The sequence below is a fragment of the Salvelinus namaycush genome, chromosome 29 (genome assembly GCF_016432855.1).
Source record: "Salvelinus namaycush isolate Seneca chromosome 29, SaNama_1.0, whole genome shotgun sequence".
NCBI classification, from domain to species: Eukaryota; Metazoa; Chordata; class Actinopteri; order Salmoniformes; family Salmonidae; genus Salvelinus; species Salvelinus namaycush.
In genome coordinates this window covers 28,242,358-28,262,717 of record NC_052335.1, presented here as the reverse complement: position 1 = coordinate 28,262,717, position 20,360 = coordinate 28,242,358, and the positions used below count along the sequence as shown (strand labels likewise).

Sequence of the window (20,360 nt, the reverse complement as noted above, 5' to 3'; positions counted from 1 at the left end):
ATTTTTATGAATTGTTCAGCAGTCTAATGGCTAAATCTGCGATTGAGATTGCGTCATCTGTGGATCTGTTGGGGCGGTATGTGAATTGGAGTGGGTCTAGGGTGTCCGGGAGGATGCTGTTGATGTGAGCCATTACCATCCTTTCAAAGCACTTCATGGCTACCGACGGGAGTGCCACGGGGCATTTAGGCAGGTTACCTTCGCTTCCTTGGGCACAGGGACTATGCTATGGTGGTCTGCTTGAAACATGTAAGTATTACAGACTCGGTCAGGGAGAGGTTGAAAATGTCAGTGACAAGCCTCCCGGGTGGGGCAGTGGTCTAAGGCACTGTATCGCAGTGCTAGCTGTGCCACCAGAGATTCTGGGTTTGAGTGCAGGCTCTGTCGCAGCCGGCCGCGACCAGGAGGCACATGGGGCGGGTCACAATTGGCCCAGTGTCATTAGGGAGGGTTTGGCCGGCAGGGATATCCTTGTCCTATCGCACACTAGCGACTCCTGTGGCGGGCCGGGCGCAGTGCACGCTGGCCAGGTGTACGGTGTTTCCTCTGACACATTGGTGCGGCTGGCTTCTGGGTTGGATGGGCATTGTGTCAAGAAGCAGTGCAGCTTGGTTGGGTTGTGTTTCAGAGGACGTATGGATCTCGAACCTTCACCTCTCCCGAGTCCGTACGGGAGTTGCAGCGATGAGACAAGACTGTAACTACTACCAATTGGATACCATGAAATTGGGGAGAGAAAAAAGGGTTAAAAAAAGTAAAATGTCAGTGAAGACACTTGACCCGCGCATGCTTTGAGTACATGTCCTGGTAATCTGTCTGGCCCAGCGGCTTTGTGAATGTTGACCTGTTTAAAGGTTTTGCTCACATCGGCTACCGAGAGCGTTATCACACAGTCATCCAGAACAGCTGAAGCTCATGTATGCTCCAGTGTTGCTTGACTCGAAGCGAGCATGAAAGGCATCTGGGTTTCCTTTTGTAATCCGTAATAGTTTTCAAGCCCTGCCACATCCGACGAGCGTCATAGCCAGTGTAGTAGGATTCAATCTTAATCCTTTATTGACACTTTGCTTGTTCGTCTGAGGGCATAGCAGGATGTTTTACAAGTGTCCAGATTAGTCTCCCGCTCCTTGAAAGCGGCATCTTTAGCTCATCTTTAGCTCAATGCAGATGTTGCCTGTAATCCATGGCTTCTGGTTGGGATATGTACGTACTGTCACTGTGGGGACAACGTCATTGATGATGCCAATGACTGAGGTATTTTACTAGGCAAGTCAGTTAAGAACAAATTCTTACTTTCAACGACAGCCTAGGAACAGTGGTTAACTGCCTTGTTCAGGGGCAGAATGACAGATTTTTACCTTATCGGCTCGGGGATTTGATCTTGCAGCCTTTCGGTTACAAGTGTAACACGCTAACCAATAGGCTACCTGCCGCCCCACAATGCCATTGGATGAATCCCGGAACATATTCCAGTCTGTGCTAGCAAAACAGTTCTGTAGTGTAGCATCTGCGTCATCTGACCACTTCCGTATTGAGGGAGTCACTGGTGCTTCCTGCTTTAGTTTTTGCTTGTAAGCAGGAATCAGAAGGAAAGAATTGTGGTCAGATTTGCCAAAATGAAGGGTGGAGCAGAGCTTTGTATGTATTTCTGTGTGTGGAGTAAAGGTGGTCTAGGATTTAAAAAATTCTGGTTGCACATGTGACATGCTGGTAAAAATTTGGTAAAACTGATTTAAGTTTGCCTGCATTAAAGTCCCCGGCCACTAGGAGTGCCACTTCTGGGTGAGCATTTTCTTCTTTGCTTATGGCCTTATAGTGTTGTTTGAGAGCGGTCTTTGTGCCAGCTTCACTTTGTGGTGGTAAATAGACGGCTACGAATAATACAGATGAGAACTCTCTTGGTAGATAGTGAGGTCAACAACTTATCATAAGGTACTCTACCTCAGGCGAGCAATACCTTGAGACCTCTTTAATATTACATATGTTTAATATTAATATGTTTACATTGACATTGGTGTTTGTTCTTCACTTGTTGCCCTTTTTTTGCGGCAACAGGTCACACATCTTGCTGTTGTGATTGCACACTGGTATTTCACCCAATAGATATGGGAGTTTATCAAAATTGGATTTGTTTTCTAATTCTTTGTGGGTCTGTAATCTGAGGGAAATATGTGTCTATAATATGGTCATACATTTGGCAGGAGGTTGGATCTCAGAGATCATCTTGTTCTACTGTAAGAATTGTCTCAGTGCTACTTCTTTTCCCCTGTGGAACAGACCATTATTTTCCTTTGTGGATTTCTGCTGGTCAAGCAAAGTGGATTACTCTCTCTCTCTCTCTCTCTCTCTCTCTCTCTCTCTCTCTCTCTCTCTCTCTCTCTCTCTCTCTCTCTCTCTCTCTCTCTCTCTTTCTCTCGCTCTCTCGCTCTCTCGCTCTCTCGCTCTCTCGCTCTCTCTTTCTCTCTCTCTTTCTCTCTCTCGCGCACACGATTATCTTCTTTAAAGACTGTTCTTCCAGACGCACGGCACACACCTCCCTCTCCTCTTTGGAAGCTGTGTGCTTTTCCTTGTTCTAATCCAATTATTGACACTAATTTAGGAGACCTACATTTCACTTTTCTGACTGGCTAGAGTTAGATTCAGAAGCCAGAGATTCTCTCCGATCTCTGTGGACTTCTGCTAAGGAAATCAAAGACCTTGTCACTTCGTGTGCTGCGAAAGGGCCTTGAGATCGCTCCCATGGTGTTTAACTTTATTCGAGTTCAGTTTTATATAGCATGCATGCATGCCCTTTAACAATGAACAATCTCTAGTCTACAGATAAAGATATAAAGAGATTGATCCACTTTTTCTCAGTTGTGTACTTGAACACAAGAATCCTAAAGATACCCGAGATGGAACCCTTTGTAGAAACCTGTGGTTTACAGGTCAAAAAAGGGCAAGCGAGCCATTAAGCAAAATTGGGATACTTAATGTTAAGAAAGAATCCCTAACTGAAAATGTTAAGCACAGTGCAGTTATCACCAAACTACCACTAGCAGGTCCTGGTCATCATCATCAACGGAAAACAAGGCAACAGTAAACAGTCTCCCATGAATGATGCAGCGCCCCCTCTTGGGTCAATTGAGATATCGCGTGTGACTAACACATTTCAGTTATTGTGTGTTACCACAGATTATCCATTATAGTGGCTGCTCTAACAATGAAAAAAAAAAGTTAAAAATAGATGGCAGTTAGCCTGGGTAACAGTCTTTCATTCTCTCTCAAACTCATTCCACGGAGGGCCAAGTGCCTGCGGGTTTTCGCTCCTCCCTTGTACTTGGTTGATTAATTAAGATCATTAATTAGTAAGGAACTCCCAACACCTGGTTGTCTAGGACTTAATTGAAAGAAAGAAAAAAAAACCTGCAGACACTAGGCCCTCCATGGAATGAGTTTGACACCCCTGTTCTAGATCATTCTAGCCATTCTATCCAATGAGAGGGCAGATACGCGTGTGAACAACAGGCACAACTCCGATATAGTGTTTTTTCTCAAAGTATCATACTTATCAGTACACTCGTAACAACCTGAGCACTACTAAACGTCTATTCCGTCAAATAAGCCATTACATTTTTGTGGGGGATGACATGTTTACTGTTGCTTTGTTTAACCTAGATGGATTATACATAAAAAGAGTTTACGTAAGCCCTTGATACCGACATTATGTAGCTACAGTATATGCTTGTCAGGACTGAAATGAAAGCTGTCAGTTCATTTAGATTCAGAAGACAGGTGCTTTTGACGGAGATCGACACTGACTGACTGCCTGACTGACTCGAGAAATGCTTACAATATTGATTTTCCACTACAGTTGTTGAGTTAAAGGGGAAATCTGGGATTCTAACAACAACAAAGTTGACACCTTGCCACTTTTTTGTTAAACAGCTGAGGGGATGGGGCTGGAATTAAACTCATGAGGCATTTATCAATTATTTTCTTCATTAATCAATGTATAATTAATTTAAAAGTCCAAAATGGATGTACCAATCCCAGATTGCCACTTTAAGAGTGGTTTTTAACTAGCAGATTCAGCCTCAGATTATATAAATCCAGTCTTTGTATTGTCAAGTATAGAATTTACAATCAAAATAGATTATAGCATTATGCATATCTGGAATGAAGCCAATCTAGTTGATCTATTTATCAGCAGTGTTCTCCTAGGTCTAGCAGCACAGTGACGTTGCTCTGAGCCGCTTGTCCAGATGGATGGTTAAAGCAGATGGGCTGGTAACAAGCTGGTCTGGTCTACCATGCAGAGAGAGTAATCAATCCCCATTTCTGACTCACAGTCGTCCATTAAATGAATGAGAACAAACTACTAAAATTGTAAATTTCCATACAGTCCATCACAAAAAAATATGAGTGATCAACTAATAGTCAGCCATTATAGCATATTGGCTTGCCTTTCTGCATGTCAAAACACATATTTTGTAAGTGATGATAGAAATGCTTCTTTCCAAGCTTCGGACGAGGCAATAACAAGAGATTGACTCCTGTAGACAATCCTAATTGGCCTAAACATAGCTGGGGTGCAATTACAGGGTGTCAATATCAATTATACAAATGGCCAGTCAGTCAGAGAGGTAGTACCCACCTCACTGTTCTCTGTCTGTCACAGGGTAAAGAGATAGAGATCATTTTTTTATTTAACAAGGCAAGTCAGTTAAGAACAAATTCTTATTTACAATGACAGCCTACACCAGCCAAACCCAGACAACACTGAGCCAATTTTGCACCACCCTATGAGACTCCTAATCACAGCCAGTTGTGATACAGCCTGGATTTGAACCAGGGTATCCATAGTGACACCTCTAGCACTGAAATACAGTGCCTTAGACCACTGTGCCACTCGGGAGACAAGGTCGTCAAGCCACCTCAAAAAACACAAGAAAAAGGATTTCGACACCTACCATCTCATAATGTTCTGAAATCATTTCTGTAGTTAGAAACAGATAAGGTTAGCATTCCTGCAAAATTATTTTGTTGAAATATAATTTGATCTCTGAGAAACTGATTGCTATTCAGCTATTTTAATTTATAGGATTCATATAATCTTCAATAAATATAGTACCTAATATCCGATTTGGACCATAATTCTTCCTAACAATGAGTTAGGCCTGAGAAATTCAATAAAAGGATCAATAGCCACCCCACGCCAATCTCACCCCACCAACTAGTGTACAGTATCAGTTCTCTATGTCTGTTTCTTCATCCTATGTAATGTATTCCCTGTGAATCTGGGGATGTTTTTTTAAATAAGTCCCTTGCATTATTTACCATAAATGAGTGTGAAAGTACAACGTTTTGCCCACTAGATGCCGGTGTTCTTGCTACTGCCACCGCACCCTTTTATCCATGTTGCTGGTGTCTTGTGTTTAATACTGAACACAAATATAAATGCAATGTGTAAAGTGTTGGTCCCATGAGCTGAAATAAAAGATCCTAGAAATTTTCCATACGCATAAAAAGCTTATTTCTCTCAAATTTTGTGCACAAATTTGTTTACATCCCTGTTAGTGAGCATTTCACCTTTGCCAAGATAATCCATCCACCTGACAGGTGTGGCATATCAAGAAGCTGATTAAACAGCATGATCATTACACAGGTTCACCTTGTGCTGGGGACAATAAAAGGCCAATCTAAAATGTGCAGTTTTGTCACACAACACAATGCCACAGATGTCCCAAGTTTTGAGTGCAATTGGCATGCTGACTGCAGGAATGTCCACCAGAGCTGTTGCCGGAGAATTACATTAAATGTTCATTTGTCTCCCGTAAGCCGCCTCCAAAAATGTTTCAAAGAATTTGGCAGTATGTCCAACCGGCCTTACAACCGCAGACCACGTGTAACCACGTCAGCCCCTCCACATCCGTCTTCTTCACCTGCGGGATCGTCTGAGACCAGCCACCCAGAAAGCTGATGAAACTGTGGGTTTGCAAAACCGAATAATTTCTACACAAACTGTCAGAAACCACCTCAGGGAAGCGTGCTCGTTGTTCTCACTAGCGTCTGCAGTTCGGCGTCGTAATCGACTTCAATGGGCAAATGCTCACTGTCGATGGCCACTGACATGCTGGAGAAGTGTGCTCTTTGTGGATTAATCCCGGTTTCAACTGTACCGGGCAGTTGACAGACACCGTGTATGGCATCATGTGGGCGAGCGGTTTGCTGATGTCAACATTGTGAACAGAGTGCCCCATGGTGGCAGTGGGGTTATGGTATGTGTAACAGTATAACTTTAGTCCGTCCCCTCGCGAACCAGGGACCCTCTGCACACATCAACAACAGTCACCCACAAAGCATCGTTACCCATCGCTCCACAAAAGCCGCGGCTCTTGCAGAGCAAGGGGAACCACTACTTCAAGGTCTCAAAGCGGGTGACGTCACCGATTGAAACGCTATTAGCGCGCACCACCGCTAACTAGCTAGCCATTTCACATCGGTTACATATGGGCAGGCATAAGCTACCGACAACGAACACAATTGCATTTTAGCGATTTCAATTTGAATGCACAAAGATAATTAGAACCTAAGGCCCATTGTCATGCCATTCATCCGCCGCCATCACCTCATGTTTCAGCATACAATCCACGGCCCCATGTTGCAAAGATCTTTACACAATTCAGTCAGAAATGGCTGTAATTATGTTGCAGCTTCAGCATCATGGACAGTGCGATACACACTGCTGATGTTCTGTGGTGGTCGCTGCAGCAGGGAGGAAGGAGCGAGAGAGACAACGGGTGCTAGTCACACAGTCACTCACTGTCTTTTTTTAACACAGAGCAGCAAATCTGAGCCCGGCCCGGCACAATCAAATCAATTGCGGTCGGACTCCCTCTAGTCATTTGTGTGTCTTAATTATTTCATCAAACCTTTCGCTTTAAGCATCAGACAAGCTCAGTGCATATAGTTGATTTGATTAAAACACATAGGATGTGTTTATACAGTATATGAAGGAATTCACATTTAAAAAAAAGAACAGACGACTCTTGGTCGACTATGATTTCCAGACAGCCCTACTCTGGATCGAAGTGTACGACAGCGGGTTCCAGTTCCCACCAAAATTCAGCAACTTTGCACATCCATTGAGGAGGAGTGGGACAGCCTGATTAACTCTATGTGAAGGAGATGTGTCGCGCTGCATGAGGCAAATGGTGGTCACACCAGATAATGACTGGTTTTCTGATCCACGCCCCTACCTTTTTTTTAAGCTATCTATGACCAAGATTAAGGCCTAATTGACTGATTTGTACTGTAACTCAGTAAAATCGTTGAAATTGTTGCATGTTTGGTTTATAAATATATATTTTTCTTTGCAACTTTGGGTAGAAAACCAATATCTTTTGCTCATGTTGAAAATAAATTGTATGGTCATCCTCACAATTCAAGCCAGTCCTCCATGAACGCAATTCAGTTTGTTCTCCTCTTAGGCATAATCTGTCAGAGAACTGCCACTGAATACTGGTTGTTGGGGTGGAATTGGTGTGGGGGCTCCGTGGGTGTCTTTTGACCCTGTTATTGGATTCTTCATGTCTTACTCAATGGTAGGAAAAAGTTTGGTCCAAATCGATTTTTGGGTACTATATTTGTAGAATATTATGTGTATCATTTGGGTGCACACAATTAGCTTAATTTCACAGAGATCAAATTAAATTTAAAAAAAATAATATTTCAGGAATGCTAATTATGTTTCCAACTACAGAGACGATTTTCCAATTACAGAAACGATGGCTTGCTGAAATGACATGGAATGACTCGGCAGAGAGAAAGCCCGAGACAGAGAGAGCGAGAGAGCGAGAGAGCAAGCACTGAGGCATGCTGAGAAGTCAACTGAACTGACCTATTCTGCTCACTGGTTTCAACTCGCCTGGCAATGAAATGTCATAGTTAAAGAGACAGACACTGACTGTACTTGAGTTTTCCCCCTTACTCTGCCCCCCCAGTTTAGTAGTTGAGGCCCTGCATATCCCAATAGCACCCTACTGTATTCCCAGGCATCTGGTCAAAAGCAGTGCACTAAATAGGTTGCTAATTGTATCTTTATTTAACTAGGCAAGTCAGTTAAGATTAAATTCTTATTTACAATGACAGCCTACCCCAGACAACACTGGGCCAATTGTGCAGCACCCAGGATTGAACCAGGGTCTGTAGTGACACCTTTTGCACAGCATTGCAGTACCTTAGACCATTGCACCGCTCAGGAGTATAAAATTGTGACGCACCCAATGACTTAGGGTGCTATCTCTTATCTCTTACCATTCATTCTCACTGTTATATGTCTCATTTGTTCTGTTGTTGAATCTGACTTTAAAATGACTTTGCTGAAAGACAGGAGTCACATAATAATGTGTTCTAACATTATGGTCAAGCAGGGCAGCCTTCATCTGTACACACAGCATTCATTCATGTGATTATGGCGATGTTGATAAAATCATTTAGAAATTAGCGATGGGCTGAACATAATATGTTTAATATCCTGTTGTATTGCTGCTGGAGTCAACCTGGTAGTCTATGGTCATAATGGGTTTGCTACGAAATGAAAGACTCTCTCCATCCCACCCGCTCTGAACCGTCCCTCGCTTTCTGTATATTAATGTGACAACATCAGTTAGGATGATATCTACCTTATTTCTGGATATATATTTTCTCATATCTGACTTGTTTTCGCATTTTTCTCATAATGTCCGTCTGGTTATTATACAGTATAAACACTAAGTGTGAGTCCCAAATGGCACCCTATTCCCTACAAAGTGCGCTATTTTTGCACTAAAATGCACTAGGGGGCCATTTGGGGCAAAGCCACTGTGAGACATGTTGTCTGGAGTGATATCCATATGACATGTATTTTCTCATCTGTACTGTGTTTGGAGGAAAATGTTGTTGTATTGACACTTTGTGGAGGATGTGATACGCCATGTGTCATCAACATGTTCCTTTTTATAGTTTCAGACATTCACACACGGTCACATACTCTCACTCAGGTTCCTAATATTAGAGTGGTGGGGATGGGAAGGGGGTCTGGCTGTGGTACAACTGTGTGATGTTGGTCATCCACACGCACACACACACACACACACACACACACACGCACGCACACAGTCCTCCAGGAGGTCCTCCTACATTACCTCTAGGGACCCGTGCACAACGTCCTTCAGTTCCATCTGTCTCCAACCCTGTCGTCTCCAACCCTTTCGTCTCCAACCCTGTCCCCACCCCTGTCGTCTCCAACCCTGTCGTCTCCAACCCTGTCCCCACCCCTGTCGTCTCCAACCCTGTCATCTCCAACCCTGTCGTCTTCAACCCTGTTCCCAACCCTGTCGTCTCCAACCCTGTCTCCACACTACCAGTACCAATCCACATGAATCATCTTAGGGTAGAAAAGAGAACTCACTAGCTGTATAGTCTAGTTACAGTAGTGACGCTCTGTGGAAGGCAAGCAACACTCATTTCCATCTTTGTTCATAAATAGGAACTTTGGACCATTGAGGTTTGAACTTGGCTCTGCTTTCATAACTCCCTGTGGTGCCAGTTCCACAGTAGCTTGGCCCTCCCCATGAGGCATCCCATCACACAGTACAGAGTAGGGCCGTTTAAGGGCTTAACACAGTCATGGTGCCTGGTCAATCAATTCACAACTTCCCTCTACTCTGTGTGAAGTGAGAGGAACGTGTTGTATATTTGCATAACGCTTCTCACATTCACTCACTCTAGGTTGAAATGAAGTCTCTGAAATGAAGCTCTCTCTCCCTCTCTCTGGAACTGTATGGAGTGGAGAGAGGCTGTTCTGTGCTGTACTGTGCTGAACAGCTGTAGTGTTCTGTAGAGGCTGGTCTGTGCTGTACTGTGCTGAACAGCTGTAGTGTTCTGTAGAGGCTGGTCTGTGCTGTACTGTGCTGAACAGCTGTAGTGTTCTGTAGAGGCTGGTCTGTGCTGTACTGTGCTGAACAGCTGTAGTGTTCTGTAGAGGCTGGTCTGTGCTGTACTGTGCTGAACAGCTGTAGTGTTCTGTAGAGGCTGGTCTGTGCTGTACTGTGCTGAACAGCTGTAGTGTTCTGTAGAGGCTGGTCTGTGCTGTACTATTCTGAACAGTTGTAAGCTCGTACGTGGAGGAGGAGGGGGAAAAGCTCTTAGTGATATGGGCTCTGCACTTAAAAATAAAAAAAACTGTTCACTCTCAAAAGCAGCAACTAAGGATGACAGTGTTGCTTTCATGACTCCATAACACCTTCAAAAGTGCTAGACAGGTTGAATATTCATTACAAAATAACCTAAATACATTTTTAAACAAGCTGTTGTTATGAGGAACTTCTCATGAAGAACCTTAGAAGAAACACTGTTCATTCAATGTAAAGTTGATGGACGATCTGTAACGATTCTCGTCCTCTTCGTCTGAGGAGTATGAAGGATCGGACCAATATGCAGCATGGTAAGTGTTCGTCATATTTTAATAATAAACTGAACACTACAAAATACAAAAATAACAAAGTGAATGAAAACAGTCCTGAATGGTGACGCAAACACAAACCCAGGAAACAACCACCCACAAAACACAATAGAAAACAGGCTACCTAAATATGGCTCCCAATCAGAGACAACGACTGACACCTGCCGCTGATTGAGAACCATACTAGGCCAAACACATAGAAATATAACAACAGAACAAAACATAGAAAAACAACATAGAATGCCCACCCCAACTCACGCCCTGACCAACTAAAATAAAGACATAAAAAAGGAACTAAGGTCAGAACGTGACACGATCAAATTGAAAATCATCAAACCAGTGACGTCATTTGATGGTATTCATTTTCAAAGAAGAACAATAGAAAGATAATAATAATATAATAATAATTATATAATAATAAGAATTTAATAATAATAAGAATCTATGCTGACTTAAAAATATATATATACATTTAACTAGGCAAGTCAGATAAGAACAAATTCTTATTTACAATGACAGCCTACCGGGGAACAGTGGGTTAACTGCCTTGCTCAGGGGCAAAAAGACAGATTTTGACCTTGTCAGCCCAGGGATTCGATCCAGCAACCTTCCGGTTACTAGCACAACACTCTAACCACTAGGCTACCTGCCGACTTGCTCGCAGACGTTCTACAATGAATGAATGAATAATTATTACAGTATTACTGATCTTATGACCGTCTGTGTTCCAGGTCACCTGTGCCAGACGTCATGACGACGGGCACGTCTGCGCGGTACCGTCCCACCTGGGACCTGGCCCTGGACCCCCTGATGTCCTGCAAGCTGTGCCTTGGGGAGTTCCCCCACGAGCAGATGACCACCATCAGCCAGTGCCAATGTGTCTTCTGCAGCCTGGTCAGTAGGTACAGCCAACACAGCTGAATAGGTCCTGTTCATTAGGCACCAAACAGAAGAAAACAGACGGAATCACACACTTCACTAAGCACATATCTATTTAAGTCAGTAGCACACCTCTTTTGAGACATTTTTAAGTTATTAAACAGATAGAGTCCATGGCTGTATTGAGACTGGGCTGTGTTAATTAAGTATCAAACAGAAAAAAATGGAGTGAAACAGTGAGGAACTACCTGAACCTATTCTGATGAGGAGGAGCAGCTTGGACTGTGTTGATGTAACTGTCCTGTTCTTGTTCCTCCTAAGTGAGAGTGTGACTTGTTAAGAGTGTATGTCAACATTATGTAACGTCTGCCTGCCTGTATCATCATGTAGGCTGACAGCTATACTAGAGAACTGGGCTAAGTCTTGTCCTGTCCTGTCCTGCCCTGCCCTGTTCTGTCCTGTTCTGTCCTGTTCTGTACTGTACTGTCCTGTACTGTCCTGTCATGTGCTGTCATGTCCTGTCCTGCCCTGTCCTGTCCTTTACTGTCCTGTTCTGTCCTGTTCTGTTCTGTACTGTTCTGTTCTGTACTGTTCTGTACTGATCTGCACTGTTCTGTCCTGTACTGTTCTGTCCTGTTCTGTCCTGTTCTGTACTGTACTGTCCTGTCATGTGCTGTCATGTCCTGTCCTGCCCTGTCCTGTCCTTTACTGTCCTGCCCTGTTCTGTCCTGTTCTGTTCTGTCCTGTTCTGTACTGTTCTGTCCTGTACTGTTCTGTACTGTTCTGTCCTGTTCTGCACTGTTCTGTGCTGTCCTGTACGGTCCTGTTCTGTCCTGCTCTGACCTGTTCTGTACTGTCCTGTTCTGCACTGTCCTGTTCTGTACTGTGCTGTTCTGCACTGTTCTGTCCTGTTCTGTACTGTTCTGTCCTGTTCTGTACTGTTCTGTTCTGCACTGTCCTGTTCTGCACTGTCCTGTTCTGTTCTGTCCTGTTCTGTACTGTTCTGTCCTGTACTGTTCTGTCCTGTTCTGCCCTGTTCTGTCCCGTTCTGCACTGTTCTGTCCTGGTTGCACTGTTCTGTACTGTTCTGTCCTGTTCTGTACTGTTCTGTCCTGTACTGTTCTGTACTATCCTGTCCTGTTCTGTACTGCACTGTTCTGTACTGTTCTGTACTGTTCTGTACTGTCCTGTACTATCCTGTCCTGTTCTGTACTGTTCTGTTCTGTACTGTCCTGTTCTGTACTGTCCTGTTCTGTCCTGTTCTGTACTGTTCTGTCCTGTTCTGTACTGTTCTGTCCTGTACTGTTCTGTCCTGTTCTGTCCCGTTCTGCACTGTTCTGTCCTGTCCTGACCCGTTCTGTCGTTCTGTCCTGTTCTGTCCTGTTCTGTACTGTCCTGTTCTGTACTGTCCTGTCCCGTTCTGTCCTGTTCTGTACTGTACTGTTCTGTACTGTCCTGTTCTGTCCTGTCTGCACTGTTCTGTCCTGTTCTGTACTCCCCTGTTCTGTACTGTCCTGTTCTGTACTTCCCTGTTCTGTACTTCCCTGTTCTGTACTTCCCTGTTCTGTACTTCCCTGTTCTGTACTTCCCTGTTCTGTACTGTCCTGTCCTGTTCTGTACTTCCCTGTTCTGTACTTCCCTGTTCTGTACTTCCCTGTTCTGTACTGTCCTGTTCTGTACTGTCCTGTCCCGTTCTGTCCTGTTCTGTACTGTACTGTTCTGTACTGTCCTGTTCTGTCCTGTCTGCACTGTTCTGTCCTGTTCTGTTCTGTCCTGTTCTGTACTGTCCTGTCCTGTTCTGTACTTCCCTGTTCTGTACTGTCCTGTCCTGTTCTGTACTTCCCTGTTCTGTACTGTCCTGTCCTGTTCTGTACTTCCCTGTTCTGTACTGTCCTGTCCTGTTCTGTACTTCCCTGTTCTGTACTTCCCTGTTCTGTACTGTCCTGTTCTGTACTGTCCTGTTCTGTACTGTCCTGTTCTGTCCTGTCCTGTTCTGTACTTCCCTGTTCTGTACTGTCCTGTCCTGTTCTGTACTTCCCTGTTCTGTACTTCCCTGTTCTGTTCTGTCCTGTTCTGTTCTGTCCTGTTCTGTACTGTCCTGTTCTGTACTGCCCTGTTCTGTACTGTCCTGTTCTGTACTTCCCTGTTCTGTACTTCCCTGTTCTGTACTTCCCTGTTCTGTACTTCCCTGTTCTGTACTGTCCTGTCCTGTTCTGTACTTCCCTGTTCTGTACTTCCCTGTTCTGTACTGTCCTGTCCCGTTCTGTCCTGTTCTGTACTGTCCCGTTCTGTACTGTCCTGTTCTGTACTGTCCTGACCCGTTCTGTACTGTACTGTTCTGTACTGTCCTGTTCTGTCCTGTCTGCACTGTTCTGTCCTGTTCTGTTCTGTCCTGTTCTGTACTGTCCTGTCATGTTCTGTACTTCCCTGTTCTGTACTGTCCTGTCCTGTTCTGTACTTCCCTGTTCTGTACTGTCCTGTCCTGTTCTGTACTTCCCTGTTCTGTACTTCCCTGTTCTGTACTGTCCTGTTCTGTACTGTCCTGTCCCGTTCTGTCCTGTTCTGTACTGTACTGTTCTGTCCTGTCTGCACTGTTCTGTCCTGTTCTGTTCTGTCCTGTTCTGTACTGTCCTGTCCTGTTCTGTCCTGTTCTGTACTGTCCTGTCCTGTTCTGTACTGTCCTGTCCTGTTCTGTACTTCCCTGTTCTGTACTTCCCTGTTCTGTACTTCCCTGTTCTGTACTTCCCTGTTCTGTACTTCCCTGTTCTGTTCTGTCCTGTTCTGTACTGTCCTGTCCCGTTCTGTACTGTTCTGTACTGTCCTGTTCTGTCCTGTCTGCACTGTTCTGTCCTGTTCTGTTCTGTCCTGTTCTGTACTGTCCTGTCCTGTTCTGTCCTGTTCTGTACTGTCCTGTCCTGTTCTGTACTGTCCTGTCCTGTTCTGTACTTCCCTGTTCTGTACTTCCCTGTTCTGTACTTCCCTGTTCTGTACTTCCCTGTTCTGTTCTGTCCTGTTCTGTACTGTCCTGTCCTGTTCTGTACTTCCCTGTTCTGTACTGTCCTGTCCTGTTCTGTACTTCCCTGTTCTGTACTTCCCTGTTCTGTACTTCCCTGTTCTGTTCTGTCCTGTTCTGTACTGTCCTGTCCTGTTCTGTACTTCCCTGTTCTGTACTGTACTGTTCTGTACTGTCCTGTCCCGTTCTGTCCTGTTCTGTACTGTACTGTTCTGTACTGTCCTGTTCTGTCCTGTCTGCACTGTTCTGTCCTGTTCTGTTCTGTCCTGTTCTGTCCTGTCCTGTCCTGTTCTGTACTTCCCTGTTCTGTACTGTCCTGTTCTGTACTGGCCTGTTCTGTACTTCCCTGTTCTGTACTGTCCTGTTCTGTACTGTCCTGTTCTGTACTTCCCTGTTCTGTACTGTCCTGTTCTGTACTGTCCTGTTCTGTACTGTCCTGTCCTGTTCTGTCCTGTTCTGTACTTCCCTGTTCTGTACTTCCCTGTTCTGTACTGTCCTGTTCTGTACTGTACTGTTCTGTACTGTCCTGTCCTGTTCTGTCCTGTTCTGTACTTCCCTGTTCTGTACTGTCCTGTTCTGTACTTCCCTGTCCTGTCTGCACTGTTCTGTACTGTCCTGTTCTGTACTGTCCTGTCCTGTTCTGTCCTGTTCTGTACTTCCCTGTTCTGTACTGTCCTGTCCTGTTCTGTACTTCCCTGTTCTGTACTTCCCTGTTCTGTACTGTCCTGTCCTGTTCTGTACTTCCCTGTTCTGTACTTCCCTGTTCTGTACTTCCCTGTTCTGTACTGTCCTGTCCTGTTCTGTACTTCCCTGTTCTGTACTGTCCTGTCCTGTTCTGTACTTCCCTGTTCTGTACTTCCCTGTTCTGTACTTCCCTGTTCTGTACTGTCCTGTTCTGTACTGTACTGTTCTGTACTTCCCTGTTCTGTACTGTCCTGTTCTGTACTGTCCTGTTCTGTACTTCCCTGTTCTGTCCTGTACTGTCCTGTCCTGTTCTGTACTTCCCTGTTCTGTCCTGTACTGTCCTGTCCTGTTCTGTACTTCCCTGTTCTGTACTGTCCTGTCCTGTTCTGTACTGTTCTGTTCTGTCCTGTTCTGTACTTCCCTGTTCTGTACTGTTCTGTTCTGTCCTGTTCTGTACTTCCCTGTTCTGTACTGTACTGTCCTGTCCTGTTCTGTACTGACCTGTTCTGTACTGTCCTGTTCTGCACTGTTCTGTACTGTCCTGTTCTGCACTGTTCTGTTCTGTACTGTCCTGTTCTGTCCTGTTCTGTACTGGTCTGTCCTGTTCTGTCCTGTTCTGCACTGTTCTGTTCTGTACTGTCCTGTTCTGTACTGTCCTGTTATGTCCTGTTCTGTACTGGTCTGTCCTGTTCTGTCCTGTTCTGTACTGTTCTGACCTGTTCTGTCCTGTTCTGCACTGTTCTGCACTGTTCTGCACTGTCCTGTTCTGCACTGTTCTGTACTGTTCTGTACTGTCCTGTTCTGCACTGTTCTGTCATGTCCTGTTCTGCACTGTTCTGTCCTGTTCTGTCCTGTACTGTTCTGTCCTGTTCTGTTCTGCACTGTTCTGTCATGTCCTGTTCTGCACTGTTCTGTCATGTCCTGTTCTGCACTGTTCTGTCATGTCCTGTTCTGCACTGTTCTGTCCTGTCCTGTTCTGCACTGTTCTGTCCTGTCCTGTTCTGCACTGTTCTGTCATGTCCTGTTCTGTACTGTTCTGTACTGTCCTGTTCTGCACTGTTCTGTCATGTCCTGTTCTGCACTGTTCTGTCATGTCCTGTTCTGCACTGTTCTGTCCTGTCCTGTTCTGCACTGTTCTGTCATGTCCTGTTCTGTACTGTCCTGTTCTGCACTGTTCTGTCATGTCCTGTTCTGCACTGTTCTGTCCTGTTCTGTTCTGCACTGTTCTGTCATGTCCTGTTCTGCACTGTTCTGTCATGTCCTGTTCTGCACTGTTCTGTCCTGTTCTGTCCTGTTCTGCTCTGCACTGTTCTGCGCTGTCCTGTTCTGCACTGTTCTGTCCTGTTCTGTACTGTTCTGTACTGTCCTGTTCTGCACTGTTCTGTCATGTCCTGTTCTGCACTGTTCTGTCATGTCCTGTTCTGCACTGTTCTGTCCTGTTCTGCTCTGCACTGTTCTGCGCTGTCCTGTTCTGCACTGTTCTGTCATGTCCTGTTCTGCACTGTTCTGTCCTGTTCTGTTCTGCACTGTTCTGTCATGTCCTGTTCTGCACTGTTCTGTCCTGTTCTGTCCTGTTCTGCTCTGCACTGTTCTGCGCTGTCCTGTTCTGCACTGTTCTGTCATGTCCTGTTCTGCACTGTTCTGTCATGTCCTGTTCTGTCATGTCCTGTTCTGCACTGTTCTGTCCTGTTCTGTCCTGTACTGTTCTGTCATGTCCTGTTCTGCACTGTTCTGTCATGTCCTGTTCTGCACTGTTCTGTCCTGTTCTGTCCTGTACTGTTCTGTCATGTCCTGTTCTGCACTGTTCTGTCATGTCCTGTTCTGCACTGTTCTGTCCTGTTCTGTCCTGTACTGTTCTGTCATGTCCTGTTCTGCACTGTTCTGTCCTGTCCTGTTCTGCACTGTTCTGTCATGTCCTGTTCTGCACTGTTCTGTCATGTCCTGTTCTGCACTGTTCTGACCTGTTCTGTCCTGTACTGTTCTGTTCTGCACTGTTCTGTCATGTCCTGTTCTGCACTGTTCTGTCCTGTTCTGTCCTGTACTGTTCTGTTCTGCACTGTTCTGTCCTGTTCTGTCCTGTACTGTTCTGTCCTGTTCTGTTCTGTCCTATGCTGTGCTGTTCTGTCCTGTGCTGTTCTGTCCTGTTCTGTCCTGTACTGTTCTGTCCTGTTCTGTTCCGTCCTATGCTGTACTGTCCTGTTCTGTTCCGTCCTATGCTGTGCTGTTCTGTACTGTACTGTTCTGTCCTGTTCTGTACTGTTCTGTCCTGTCCTGTTCTTTCCTGTACTGTTCTGTCTTGTACTGTTCTGTCTTGCTCTGCTCAAAAGTAGTGCACTATATTGGGGATGAGGTGCAATTTGGGACACACACACTATCCAATCTATTTTTGTAATCAAGTTTAATTTCTCTGCTTCTCCCTTGCAGTGCCTGAAGCAGTATGTGGAACTTCTGATCAAAGAGGGCCTCGAAACCACTATTAGCTGCCCAGACTCTGCCTGCCCAAAACAAGGTCACCTGCTAGAGAATGAGGTATAGTAAAGTAGTCCTACCAGGCTTCCCATTGAACTCACTGAGCCTGTCCCAAATGGCACCCTATTCCCTATGTAGTGCACTACTGTTGATCAGGGACTATAAGTAGGGAATAGGGTGCCATTTGAGACACTGTCACTGAGATATCCAAGTACTGTCGCTATTTGTCTCCCATTCAACCTGGATGCGTCTTCAACAGGTCAAGAGTGCAACAAGCAGGGTGATGAGAGACGTAACCCATATCTGTGTATGTCTCTACGTATGTCTCTCTCTTGCAGATTGAATGCATGGTGGCAGCAGGGAGCATGCAGAGGTACAGGAGGCTGCAGTTTGAGAGAGGTATGTACAGGCAACTTCCTTGACCTCTAACCCCTGACAGGTGACTCATGACCATTCACAAGCTGTGGTAGTAGAGAAAGCGAGTTATCAATGTGACTCCCTCCCTCTCTCCTCCACTGTAGACCTATCTTAACCTCTCAAAACAGTATATAAGACTCACAGAGAGAAGAGACTGAGAGTGGACACAGGACAGGTCAAAGCCCTGATCACTGACCCAGTAACCCTAAAACCTTAACCCTGACACTGACCATACAGGCTGTAGGAGTAGAGAAAAGGGAGACACTGGACTGTTTATACAGTAATGTGTCTTCTTTCTCCTCTACTTTTAGACCTATCTTAGCCTCTGCTCAGATGACATAAGGCTCTCCGACAGAGCCGAAGGCTGGGAGATTTTTCTCTCCATCTTAACTAATCAAATTCAGTTTCATTGGATTTGTGTAGGATTTAATTGGAAACCTCTTCAGAAAAACAATCCCAAGACATCTGGCTCATGGATAATGGTAGATGAGAACTTTGAAATTTTAGTGGATGCACACACACACACACACACACACAAACACACACACAAAGCAGTTGTTGTTAAATGTTCCGTACTGGATGTGTTAGGCTTTTATTTTTTACTCCTGACCACAGAGGAGTTCAAGAAGATTAGCATAATCGTGATGAGAGGGAGATCAAGCCAGGACACAGAATCATACTGTATATCAGAATAGCTTTTATTGAGATGCCAAAGATGGAGAAGTGGAAATGGCTTCAGAAGCTGTGCTGGTAGCCTTGTTCTACATCAAATCAAATCAAATCAAGTTTATTTTATATAGCCCTTCGTACATCAGCTAATATCTCGAAGTGCTGTACAGAAACCCAGCCTAAAACCCCAAACAGCAAGCAATGCAGGTGTAGAAGCACGGTGGCTAGGAAAAACTCCCTAGAAAGGCCAAAACCTTGGAAGAAACCTAGAGAGGAACCAGGCTATGAGGGGTGGCCAGTCCTCTTCTGGCTGTGCCGGGTGGAGATTATAACAGAACTATGCCAAGATGTTCAAAATGTTCATAAGTGACAAGCATGGTCAAATAATAATCATGAATAATTTTCAGTTGGCTTTTCATAGCCGATCATTAAGAGTTGAAAACAGCAGGTCTGGGACAGGTGGCGGTTCCATAACCGCAGGCAGAACAGTTGAAACTGGAATAGCAGCAAGGCCAGGTGGACTGGGGACAGCAAGGAGTCATCATGCCCGGTAGTCCTGACGTATGGTCCTAGGGCTCAGGTCCTCCGAGAGAGAGAAAGAAAGAGAGAAGGAGAGAATTAGAGAGAGCCAAGATTTTCAAAATGTTCATAAATGACAAGCATGGTCAAATAATAATCAGGAATAAATGTCAGTTGGCTTTTCATAGCCGATCATTAAGAGTTGAAAACAGCAGGTCTGGGACAGGTAGGGGTTCCGTAACCGCAGGCAGAACAGTTGAAACTGGAATAGCAGCAAGGCCAGGCGGACTGGGGACAGCAAGGAGTCATCATGCCCGGTAGTCCTGACGTATGGTCCTAGGGCTCAGGTCCTCCGAGAGAGAGAAAGAAAGAGAGAAGGAGAGAATTAGAGAGAGATACCATTCCCATTAGAGAGATACCATTAGAGAGATACCATTCCCACATGTTTCCTGTGGAGGTATGAGGTCCCAGGCATAGAAATACAATGACTAGTACGTGATTCCCCATTTTAAGTCAAAGTTCCGTGATGGGTAGACCGGCGGCCATATTGACTGTACCATGAAGTCTGTTTCTGTGGTATCGGATAGCTCTGTCCATTTGTGATGGGAGGAAAACGGTGGAAAATGGTCTGAAACAGGGAAGGACTACCTGAACTCATCCAATACAAATTTTAGTTTTCCACTGCAAAACGTTTTGTTACAATGTCCTTTAATGAATACGACCCTGTCGATGTGTATATTCCACAGAGGTGCTGCTGGACCCGTGTCGAACCTGGTGCCCGTCCTCGTCATGCCAGGCAGTGTGCCAACTGAAGGAGGGGGAAGTGGCGCTGCCACAGCTGGTCCAGTGCTCGGTGTGCAGTCTGGAGTTCTGCTCAGCCTGCCAGGCCAGCTGGCATAAAGGACAGGCCTGCCAGGACAACATGCCCATCATCACCTTCCTACCCGGGGAGACCAGGTAGGCTACAACACTACTACTACTACCATTACAAACACACCTACAACACTACAACACAGCTACTACTACTACTACTACAACTACTACAATACACTAACTACTACTAGTACTACTAACACTACTACTACTACTACCATTACAAACACACCTACAACACTACAACACAGCTACTACTACTACTACAACTACTACTACTACTACAATACACTAACTACTGCTAGTACTACTAACACTACTACTACTACTACGCATCAACTACTACACACA

At 45.0% G+C, this 20,360-nt stretch overlaps 1 protein-coding gene across 1 annotated transcript in view; it reads left to right on the top strand.

Annotated features, from left to right (window-relative positions):
- Nucleotides 1–20,360, top strand: part of LOC120024567 (probable E3 ubiquitin-protein ligase RNF144A-A) — a 47,220-nt gene that overhangs the window by 15,838 nt on the left and 11,022 nt on the right. Inside the window, exons 2-5 of the mRNA XM_038968851.1 lie at nucleotides 11,218–11,380; nucleotides 17,487–17,591; nucleotides 17,870–17,930; nucleotides 19,883–20,093. Coding sequence (XP_038824779.1) covers nucleotides 11,237–11,380; nucleotides 17,487–17,591; nucleotides 17,870–17,930; nucleotides 19,883–20,093 — 521 coding nt within the window. The 5' untranslated portion in view covers nucleotides 11,218–11,236. The remainder of the gene's footprint in view (nucleotides 1–11,217; nucleotides 11,381–17,486; nucleotides 17,592–17,869; nucleotides 17,931–19,882; nucleotides 20,094–20,360) is intronic.